Raw genomic sequence first — 12,388 nt, 5'->3', positions numbered from 1 at the left:
ATATAAAACCTGAAATGCCGTGTTTAAAAAGCACAAAACTCGGCACTTTAGAAAAAAAAGCCCTCAATGACATCGTTTGAAATTTGAAATTGGCTAACATTTCCGTAATTACACAGCGCTCCATAAGTTCAATTTCGGTTATATTTTTAGTTAAAGTTAGTTTTTTTTTATTCGAATATTTTTTCCAGTAGAAGTTCTAGTTAAAGCTCGAGTTACACTTATACTTCTGAGTTATACTGAGTTGCATACGTTTGAAGTACGTCGAATTGCAAAGATGAACGCTATAAATCCATGAAATTTTTATGCAGCATAAACATTTTCATCAAGCTTAAGGCTTAAGCGTTTGTCTAGCGTATACATGTACGCTATACGCACGTAATACATACTCTTCAAGCGCGTAGAAAACACTACAGATGAGTTTAGGGCACGTTGTATACGCTTCAAGATCGTTCGACTTTAACCAAAACGTATGCAGGTGTGTTTGTAACAAACACTCCATCATAAAACGTCCCAGTTTATAGTGATATTAAGATGATAACACAATATTGACTGCTGTACCCATATTTTTGACATTTTTACTTTTTGAGTATGTTTGTTTTGTTCATACATCGTTGACAATGTAATGGAATTTGATGCGACTGTCATACAAGTGAGAGGTTTAGCTAGCTATAAAACCAGGTTCAATCCACCATTTTCTACATTAGAAAATGCCTGTACCAAGTCAGGAATATGACAGTTGTTATCGATTCGTTTGATGTGTTTGGACTTTTGATTTTTGATTTTCCTTTTTGAATTTTCCTCGGAGTTCAGTATTTTTGTGTTTTTACTTTTTTCCATCATAAAACGTCCCAGACACGCCGAAAGCACGGATTGTCGTCCCAGGTACGACCGGGACACGTATAAAATACGTTGAAGAGACTTTTTGTTCTTCGTAGCGTGCATTCCATCTACGTTAGACAAACGCCAGACATAGGCCAACAAAAGTTATACTTGAACGCCCGATAAACGCTAAGGTACGCTTTTCGTACGCCCAATACACGCTTAAAACTCGTTTTGCACACGATACAGATATATGATTGACAGATTGAATGCATCCACAATTACTAGTGTATTGGCAGCGTACATGATTATTTTCTACGCCCGGCGTACGTCTTAGCTATACGCTGATGAGTGACGAAGGTATTAGATTAGGACAATGGCAAAGGTATGGTACAATACAAACATATTGATTGTTTGCTCAATATCCAGTGACAAATGTTTTTCAAGGAGAGAACAATACAACAATAGATCCAGTTATTAGATAATTTTAAGAGTTTGGTCACTATAAAGGGCAAGGAATAAGCAAGTACGCTTGACTGAGTTCGAAAGTCAGCCTCTATCAGTGGTAACAAGTGTTCTTCCACATGCACGAATATTGAATAAATCCTACACTAGAGAACGACATCAACTCCCATGACGCATTCTGACGGTGGCTTCGTATTTACACAAACCCCACAGTCAAACGACCCCTGTTAGCATCTGGCAAGCCTAGGTTAGTGGGAAGCCAGATTTCTATTTCCTAGCTGTCAACTCTAGGGGTTAATCAAAATAATAAGTTACAAACACCAATATACCAAAAAAAGAAGATATAATTGATATAAAAAAAACACATCCCAAGGCAATTTTAAAAAAGAGGTGTCCATGAAAATGATCGACTATAAAAACTAACGGAACGATTGGAAAATACTTATCATTTTGCAGACTTGGTACATTCAAGAAAATTGTGTGTTTAATCTGGTTATGTAGCAACTTAACTACCAACTTGTTTAAAGTTGTATTAAATGTAAAAAAGAAGATGTGGTATGATTGCCAATGAGACAACTGTCTACAAGAGACCAAAATGACAGACATTAACAACTATAGGTCACCGTACGGCCTTCAACAATGAGCAAAGTTCATTAAGTTCCTTTATATTAACAAAAAAATACATTGTAATATGGCTTCTCATGTTTTATTTTTCTGTTATTTAGTTATCTTTCTGTTAGCAATCTCCGTATATAAAACCTTTACTACCTTTAGGTTTCACATTGAGCTTGAAAGTCAAGCACGGATGCAAAGTTTTGTTAACTAAATTTTATCGTAAGAGAATTACATCAGTTGTCCCACGTGAAATTTGTAAGCATCTTTATACTGAAATGAGAACGATCTACTCAAATCATTTAGTTCCTTGGATACATTTCTCGCTTTGCAAAACTTTAATACTAATTCTGTTTAACGGTTTCTATGGATCATATTTTTATTGTTGTTTTCATTGATTCTACCAATAGTATTTTGTAATGAGGCCTTATCTATTAACTAGCAGGAACCTCGGTTAAAATTTTGAAACTAAGACTTATTTGGACAATTAATGCCGTCTGAGAAGTTTCCACTGTACCAGTGGTCCGAACGGGAATTTCAAAAAATGTTAAATCTAAAATTTAGCAGATGTGGTAAGATTGTCAACAAGGTATCAACAAAATACCAAAACGAAGAAATGTAAAACAATAAACGATTTTTTTAAAGACAGCGGCCAACAATTACCATCAAATTACAGGCCGCTATGGTCATGGGATAGGCGCATATAGGATGTGGCGGAGTACAAAATGTAAGCAAGCGGTAAATTCTCTGACTCTAAACTTAGTACAGCGATGTAACAGCGCAACATTCGAACAAGCTATGAAATTCAGTTTCAAAAGACTCAAAACCACAAATTTACAGACACAAAGTACCGATCTAAGAGTACTCGCAGTTGCTGAAATCTAGTTTAAAGATTCGTAAAAAGTAATTAAAACATGTAAATAAATCATACGATTGAACATGAAGAGAAAAACTACACTCTGATAAATATGAGATGTGGCATGAATGCCAAGGAGACAACTCTCCATCCAAGTTACAATATGTAAAAGTAAACCAATATAGGTCTAAGCACGGTCTTCAACATGGAGCATTGACTCACATCGAACCACAAGCTATAAAATGCCTAGAATCAAATGGATGCATATGTATGGCAAGCCGTTCTAAATGTAACAAAAATAAAAGATTATCTTATGAAATCAGGGTAACAGTTGGAAGACTTTTGAAAAGGGACCCATGTTTAAACTGATCACTCAATCCACAGTCACAAAATTGAAACTAGTTAAAATAACACAATTTTATTTTGATTACTTTCGTACAATGATGTAATGCCTTCTAATTCTATTGTCAACTCAAACAATTAAATCATGTAAAGATTTGTTCAAATAAGAGTCTATCCTTTCCATTTAGGATATCGTCGAGGTGGTCTGTATGTTGGCCAGGGACTGCATGGTGGACAATTACACGGTGCTCGGACGCAAGCACAGCATGGCGGTGGACGACCTGAAAGAAAATATGTCGTTTAAATACAAATTATGAGAATTTTTCTTTGATATGCAAATGGTGAGAAGGTTGATTTTTTTGTGAAAGATATGCTGTTATGTTGACGAATGCTTACCACCTTTTATCAAATGAATTGCAAATGTATATGCTTTATCTTGATGGTGAATACTGTATGTTTAAACATAGATGTAATACCGGTATTCCATGGTTTCAACAAGTAATATATAATTAAACATACTAATATTCTGAAGAGGACCATTGAAAAAAAAACAGTTCTCGGATTTTTTCTTGCACTGATGTATTTTAGAAACAGCCGTGCATAACTTTGCTTGCATATGCTTACCCTGCTTTTGAACAGTTTATTACTGTGTTCATGTTAGATGTCATATTCTACTGGCAGCTGTACTTTGTAGATTTTTTGGTTGGAAGGTTTTTTACAACAACATTAGTCTAAGATTACTCTGACATCCAACGTCTGTTTTCCCTGACAAGTTCCGGGGCCCCAGCCCCCAGCTCCCCATTTTGGCTGGCAAAAACAGCCGTGCGACGTCAGAGTAATCTTGGACCAAGTAGAGTACTTTTGATGATTTAAAGAAATTCAGGGATTACTTTTAGTTAATTGAAAATAATGCACTAAAATACACCTATTGGGTTGAAGGCAAACATGAAAACAGAATAACACATTACATGATACATCACAAAATGATAAAAATAAAAAAAATAAATCATGAATTCATATATGTACCACAGGGACTCACTCGCGATCTTTTTTGGATTTTTTTCGTATTCCGTCTATTTGAATTATATTTTAAACGTTTTTAACGCTGACATCAAAATATTTTATAATAAAAAATAAATGGTTGATTTATAGTAGTTTTGAATTGGTGGTCTGACAGCTTAAGCTTCAGCTTTAACGCGTCGGAAATAGTGCAAGGCGATTTGGTGCCTCGATATCTCAGTAGGCTAGCATGAGTTCGAATCCCGGTGGTTGTAGAACAAACTAGAGGCTCTAAAGAGCCTGTGTCGTTCACCTTGGCATGTGCATATGTGCATATTAAACAAAGGACACAGATGGATTCATGACAACATTAATTGTGTTTTGGTGATGGTGATGTGTTCGTAGATATTGACCCTCCCCTGTGACGCCATATTACTTTACTGAGCACCCTTGCTGTTAACAATATATCTTTCTATAATGCACTTTGCGCAGTAGTTACAGAGAAAAAAAATTGTAAAAATTTACCAAAATTTACCAAATTTAAGAAAATTGTTACATTTTACTTTTAGCCATGGCGGCTATCTTGGTTCATAGGCCTGTCATCGGACACTTTTTTTAAACTAGATACCCCAATGATGTTTTGGCAAAGTTTGTTTAAACTTGGTCCAGTAGTTCTAGAGGAGAAGATTTTTGTAAAAGATTACAAAAATTTAAGAAAAAATTGTAAAATTGACTATAAAGAGAAATAAACCCTTAAGGAATCAATTGACCATTTTGCTCATTATGACTTATTTGTCAGTCTTACCTTGCTGTACTTTATTGCTGTTTACAGTTTATCTATATCTATAATAATACTGGAGATAATATTAAACCAAAAACCCGCAAAATTTCCTTAAAATTACCAATTCAGGGGCAGTACCCAACAACCGGTTGTTCGGTACATCTTAAAATTTCAGGGCAGTTAGATCTTGACTTGATAAACAATTTAACCCCATGTCAGATATGCTCTAAATGCTTTGGTTTCAAAGTCAAAATCTACATTAAACCCCTATGTTCTATTTTTAGCCATGGTGGCCATCTTGGTTGGCTGGCCGGGTCACCGGAAACATTTTTGAACTGAATACCCCAAAGATGATTGTAGCCAAGTTTGGTTAAATTTGGCTCTGTAGTTTCAGAGTAGAAGATTTTTGTAAAATACGACGCCGGACGACGGACTCCAAGTGATGAGAAAAGCTCACTTGGCCCTTCGAGCCAGGTGAGCTAAAAAAAAAAAAAGCGAAAGCAAATTAAAAAATCTAACATTGTTAGGCTGATGTTAAACCTCTTTCATTAGTATTTGATATATGAATTTCAAAAGACAGCGGACTTAAATTTCCATTGTTCAATAAAGCAAAATAAATAAAACAAAGATTACCTTCTGCCACATTGTTAGTGCTTATTGTCATAAATAATAAACAAACGACTGACATCAGTATGAAGCCCTTCATTTTGTTTGTTTGATACAGATACTGTTAAAATGCTATGTTTATATACTGTAGCCTATGGTGACTGTCCTAAATTAAAAGCACATCATCAACTTTGGTCTTAAAATACACATGTCCGTGTCAACCTACACCAAGTTCCATCGACCAAGATTTATTATTTTTTGTGTATTTTGCGGTGTTGTTTAACAAGAAAGTACTTAATAATCACAGGTCACCTTGTTTTTTGTTTTATTTTTTTTGGTTTTTTTACACGACATGAACATTATTACGTAAACATCTATGTCAGTACGCTGCAATATGGGATGAATTATTTATTTTCGTCGACTCTTTAAGTTGATTATTAGTTAGTTTAAACAATATTTATTCAGATAAATCAACATTAAACATATTATACAATGAAATAATATTAGGGATTCAGAAACAAGCAATTTGCTTTTACAAATCTGTCTCCCTTTACAGACATAATACACTTATTGAACAATACATAAATATAAATACTGGCATGCTCTGTAATAAATATATGAATATGAAAAAGGTGAAAAGGAAGAGAAAAAAAAATTCATGAGAAAAATAAAATAAAAATAATAATAAATAAACGTGAATAATTGTAATTTATACAGTGTGAAATGCTTGGGTTCCTATTGAGCGATGAGGCATTAACATCAAGGGTTAAAACGTTTACTTTTAATAATATATTTTTGCACCAAACTGAATAAAATACTATTTTGCTCATCTGAGAGTACCGTTGATCCAAAAAGCAAAGTTTTTGTGTTTACTTGGACAGGAAGAACTGAAATAGAATCTAATAGTTCATGTCTTAAATTAATGTATATAGGACAAGATAACAGAAAGTGAGTATTTGTTTCTACATCACCACAACGACAATTTGGAGAGTCTACTAAATTACGAACGAAAAGGTGAGAATTCAAAGAACTTGAATCCATTCTTAAGCGAGCATGAAGAATTTGACCAAAACGATGTCCTATATAATAATACGTTGATTATTAGTTGACCGCACTATAAAATATTATTAAAAGAAGAAGTGGTGTGATTGCCAATAAAAGAACTTTCCACCAAAGTTCAAATTAAGTGGACATAATAAATTATAAATTATATTATTTATCTACAAAAAAACAGTTTACGAAAAACAATTATGACAGACATGAACCAAAAGCCCCTCCCCTCCCTTCTCCCCAAACCTATACATGGGATAGCAATGTTACATAAAAACTATAAAAATCAGTTAAAATTGAAAGACAATTGATGGGCTGTTATAAAATATAACACTTATAAAAGTATCATTCAAATATATTGACTGTTTGTTGCTTAATGTTAAATGCAGTGGCAAATATTTCATTCATATTCACGCGAGAACAATTCAACAAGAAATTCAAGTTACTGAGTTGCAGTAAACGTTGAACCCTCCATACACGAGGCATCGTTGTCAATCTCCCAAAAAGCAATTTGATGTCGCTGTTTGTATATATGATCGTCGAAGTCAAAATGAGAATCCTTTTAGAAGGGAAAAGTCAATATAGGGCCATATTTTTATTTTCCAGTCACTCACCTCTTGAGGGTCGATTAAGATATTAAGATACAACTAATCATCAAGTTCAAGATAAAAGATAAAACTGATATAACGAAAATACGGAACTGTAATGTAAATTTCAAAATGAGAAATTCAAAAAGATTGACAAAACTATCGTTTGAATATATCAACTAATGAAATGAGTATCAACTAATGGAATGAGTATCAACTAATGGAATGAGTATCAACTAATAGAATGAGTAACAAACAGCTTTCATATTCCGAAACATTCAGACGAACTGAAAAGTTAATAACTGTTAAAATCATCCCCCCCTAAAAAAACCACCAAAAAATGAAAAAAGTTTTCTGGTGTATATATTAAAATCTTTAAGAGACAGTAGTCTAAAAGCAAAACACATGAAAAAATAAATACACAACAAAAAATCCAGCTAGGATTTAAGTTGTCCTGCAGAAAGAACAACATATCTGTCATTTGGTTTAAGTTCGTTGAAAGGTCAATCTGTGATGATAATGAAACTGAAAGCTTAAAAGGGTTATGAGATTGTGGCATATCCTCACGGTCATAAAACTTTCGAGCATGACTTTTGTTCTCAGACTCGAAAATCAACCAATCAAATTGCTGGATTTCATGTTTCGAGCATGATTTTTGTGCATCGAGCACTGAGCAAAGTTTTATGCCTTCAAGGCAAGGTATAAACCAAATACTAGGAGTCTATTAAATTAATTCATGGCAACGCCAGTAAAACTTACTTGGCGCTTAATTTGGTTTCATGGCGGCAACTATTCCACATCTTATTTTTATATTCAACTGTATCCTTAGAATCCTTGGTTACAATGGTACCAAGAAAATCAACATCTTCGTTAGCTTAGGGCTTTTCATTCGGTGTCAAATATATAGTATGGTATCAGACTAATCCTTGGCAAGCAAAGATGAAAAACCAACGACGATTGACGAGGAACTCATCATGAACATTCCTCTTTGTTACGAGAACATGAAAATCAGAAAAAAAAATATGCCAAAACAAAAACCTTTTCAATTTTAAAACTCGTGAAGTGTTGTGTCAGAGATCAGTTACAGTATATGATACACATTCGTATAAAGAAATAAAGAGTGTCAACTATTAGTATCTTAATTTATTTATTTTCTCTTTACTTCTTATAGTTTTGTTCCAGAGAAGCTAGTTCGGATGTACTGGTTACTTTCTATGTAGTTTCCTCCATTAAGTACTCCGATTCGGGCATAGACAACATCTCCTCTCTTTAGCAACAAAGGTGTGGCTGTAGTAGAATGACTCCTCAATAAAGCATGACCAGTTGTAGCTGAATCGGGAAATCCAATATCTTTAACCACGCCATTGAGCACTAGTTGCATGACTGCATATGATTTAAAGTATACCCCAGTTGAGACGTGGAAAAGATAAAGTCCATCTGATGGAGCCGTAAATTTTCCATTATTTTTGTTGTATGCGTTCCCTATATTTAAATCCACACGATCATAAACCACGACTCTGTGCCTCAAGTTTGAGCCAGTGCCAAGATTACTACTTCGGTATGCATAGAACGCCACTGGTTTTGACTTGTCTTTCAGTGCTGTAAAATGTATCAAAATTCATATCATTTGCTCAATGGTCGGGTAAAAATCCGCAACTTTCCAAATAAAAATTAATCGATGAGAATAAATAAACCAAAGATTAATACAAAAAAAATGGGCTAATTTTTAGTTCAAAAAATGTATGAGGTGAAACAGAATTTAATTACCACCTTGAATAAAATTAAATGATTTCACCTTAAAAGATATCCGGCAGTACAAGTTGAAATCGAGAATTTCAATTAAACCTACGTTCTGAAATTGCAAAAGGTCCAATTAACGAAACCAACCAAAACAAATGGAAGTTTTTAACGACATTGACTGGCTATACAGCCCTTGCACGGTCGGTTAACGAAACATTAGACCCCCTATCATAGTGCACTATATGGCTAGTAATACATCATATTTATCCTCTTTTTTTAAGTATGCCGAATTGATGATGACACTGATTGACAGAATCCTTAGATACTTGGTTGTCAGTATTGTTTTCACCACTGAGTTGACCATACATACGGTCATATCACCTAAACAATTCTTGTGGGAGTTATGGGACTTTTGCATATTTTTACTGTTGTATCACACAACGCAAAAACAAGCTATAGCTGTAAACGCAACTCGTCGGTGACCTTTTGTAAAACTATTTTTTTTCATTGTTCGTCTTTAGAGTTTTAAAATACATCTGAAGAGGAAAATACACATCTTACTTCTAGTGAAGGGGAATACTACGGAAGCGTATTAGCGCCACACATTTTTTTTTTTATTTTTCTTCCTATGTTTGCGTTATAACGCAAACCTTTGCGTTATAACGCAAACATTTGCGTTACAACGCAAACCTTTGCGATATAACGCAAACCTTTGCGTTGTAACGCAAACCTTTGCGTTATAACGCAAACCTTTTGCGTTATAACGCAAACCTTTGCGTTGTAACGCAAACCTTTGCGTTATAACGCAAACCTTTGCGATATAACGCAAACCTTTGCGATATAACACAAACCTTTGCGTTATATCGCAAACCTTTGCGATATAACGCAAACCTTTGCGTTATAACGCAAACCTTTGCGTTATAACGCAAACCTTTGCGATATAACGCAAACATTTGCGATATAACGCAAACCTTTGCGTTATAACGCAAACCTTTGCGATATAACGCAAACATTTGTTTTATCTTATTTCTTATTTAAGATTCAAAGGAAACAGTAGTTATTAATGGAGGAGGCTGGATATAATAAAATTTATCACCTTTGTAGTAATTGCAAAGTAAACTACTTGAATAATTAGATCATATCAATGACTAATAATGAGCATAATAATATAAGAAGATGTGGTATGAGTGCCAATAAGACAACTCTCCATCTAAGTCACTATTCGTAAAAGTAAACCATCATAGGCCGAATTACGGTCTTCAACACGGAGCATTGGCTCACACTAAACAACAAACTATAAGGTCCCCAAAAACGATATCCAAGTTACTACTAGTATATATATTACAAAGAAAATTGAGTAAATTGAGGTTATACCTAAGAAAAAAATCAACCCTGCTAATATAGCTATAACCGAATATAAATATACTTCCAAAGTAAGCTCTCGTTTGAGAACTGTGTAAAGTAGGTTACATTCAAACAAGCTACCCTGTGGCAATAAATGTATAGAATGAAGATGTTTCATTAATAAAATTATGTTCTCTCTATTCAAATTGCTACCCAAGCATCTTAAAAATACTTCATTATATTGAAATGAAAATTCAATGACTTTCTATCAAAGAATCTTGATCATATTCTGAGATTTAAAAAAAATGTTTCCTTATTAATAATTCATTTTAAAGCAGAAAGATCATTTTGTCTATTTGACTTGGAGGTTTCACAATTGTATGACATTATTTTTGATCTTTCAATTTTAATATGACTATATACTATATCTATTTTCTTGTTAAATTATATACTTTTCTGATGCACAAATCAGTCTTAATTTATGTATAATTGCACTTCAATTATTCCATTATTCCTATGCATATTTATTATAATGATTTGGCCTTGTATGTATGTTTCTTTTTTTATCTACTAGTAAATCACATCCGAAATGAATGACAGACGGACATATATACAAAACTTAATGAATAATTGAAATAAAGATGTTTGCGTTATAACGCAAAGGTTTGCGTTATATCGCAAAGGTTTGCGTTTTAACGCAAAGGTTTGCGTTATATCGCAAAGGTTTGCGTTATATCGCAAAGATTTGCGTTATATCGCAAAGGTTTGCGTTATAACGCAAAAGGTTTGCGTTATAACGCAAAGGTTTGCGTTATAACGCAAAGGTTTGCGTTATATCGCAAAAGTTTGCGTTATAACGCAAATGTTTGCGTTATAACGCAAAGGTTTGCGTTATAACGCAAACATAGGAAGAAAAATAAAAAAAATAAAATGTGTGGCGCTAATACGCTTCCGTAGAATACAATTTCATCAAGAGAAAAGACTATATAAAGCTAGCCTCGGTCATAACCAAGTACCATATGTCATTTTCTGAATCTTTTATAGTGTTTCGAATAAAAATACTGTGTTTGCTCTTTATATTCAATGTTACCGTCAGTCGTAAGTAGAAATCAGCAATTATATATACTAAAGAAGTCTGTAGACCGGATAAAAACCCGATTGTTAGAAATTTGATTGAATAAAGTTAATATCTGCATATATTTTGGGAAAATCTTGTTTGCTAAAATTTTACACAAAAAAATAGTTGAAGAATAAATTCCAAAAAAAGAGGCACTCGAAGTTCTGTTCTCTGATAATAACAATAGTTTGAAGAAAAAAATCGCCAATTAAAGTCATTAATAAATGCGCAAATTTACCTTCAATTTCTTTTTTTAATTTGATAATATCAGTGTGGTCCGATGTCAAGCCACCATCACACACATAAGCATAGCGACAGCTGTGTCCAGAAACCTGTTCTCCCGACTGTAGTACAGAAATAAAGATGGAAGTTACTACATATAATAATGGCATCATTTTTTCTCACTGTAACATTCAATACAGAGTGAATTTTACAGGAAACCTGAATATACTATAGGAATAGGCAACATCTGCACTTACCTTACAACCTTGCGTGACAACACGACTTTCATATTCTACATGTGTGCATGGTTTAGACCCTGTAACAACTTGGATAGTCTTAGTAGTCTTAGTATACTGCATTGGTCTTGAGAGGAACCTTTGGCTGATATTGAACATTCATCTTTTGTTGACGTGAACTGGGATTATCAGATTAAATTAATTTAATACTTAGCATAACAGTCCCAGGCAGTACTTTTTTTTTGGGACAACCCCAAATGGGCATAACTATTTTTTCAACAACATACAGGACATACAGGACATTATTTTACTGAATGTTGTGATTTTTCGTAACTTGCAAATCTTTTTTATACTTACAATTTTTGTTTCGTTGTTGAAACTCATTTCTTTTCAGTTCCAAGAAAATCAAACTCAGAATGTTTAACAATTGTTGAATCATAGATATAATTGCCCTTTAGATCTACATCTAGGGTTAAAAAAAGCCGAAGACCAAAACGTTTCAACAAAGTTTCAACTTGATTATACACGGTATTATTTTCTATGCTGTGTCCCGAGACCTTAATTTTCTAAACTTTGGGAATATGACTAAATATGTCTCATTTGTCAGGTTTC

General features: G+C 33.7%; 1 protein-coding gene and 1 long non-coding RNA gene across 2 annotated transcripts; both read right to left on the bottom strand.

Annotated features, from left to right (window-relative positions):
* Positions 1 to 3,154: 3,154 nt before the first annotated feature.
* On the bottom strand, positions 3,155 to 5,765 carry LOC134712234 (uncharacterized). Its single transcript, XR_010106268.1, has 2 exons — positions 5,508 to 5,765; positions 3,155 to 3,375 (listed from the first exon to the last, which is right to left on the bottom strand). It is a non-coding gene; the product is annotated as an uncharacterized LOC134712234 (long non-coding RNA).
* A 2,478-nt stretch (positions 5,766 to 8,243) lies between these two features.
* LOC134712233 (complement C1q-like protein 4) lies at positions 8,244 to 11,719 on the bottom strand. The gene is made up of 2 exons (XM_063573580.1): positions 11,557 to 11,719; positions 8,244 to 8,716 (listed from the first exon to the last, which is right to left on the bottom strand). The coding sequence occupies exons 1-2, from the start codon at positions 11,711 to 11,713 to the stop codon at positions 8,283 to 8,285; spliced, it is 591 nt and encodes a 196-aa protein (XP_063429650.1). The 5' UTR covers positions 11,714 to 11,719; the 3' UTR covers positions 8,244 to 8,282.
* Positions 11,720 to 12,388: the final 669 nt, after the last annotated feature.

The sequence above is a fragment of the Mytilus trossulus genome, chromosome 3 (assembly GCF_036588685.1).
Source record: "Mytilus trossulus isolate FHL-02 chromosome 3, PNRI_Mtr1.1.1.hap1, whole genome shotgun sequence".
In the NCBI taxonomy this organism is placed as follows: domain Eukaryota; kingdom Metazoa; phylum Mollusca; class Bivalvia; order Mytilida; family Mytilidae; genus Mytilus; species Mytilus trossulus.
Note: the sequence above shows the minus strand (reverse complement) of the source record. Positions and strands in the feature narration are given on the sequence as shown.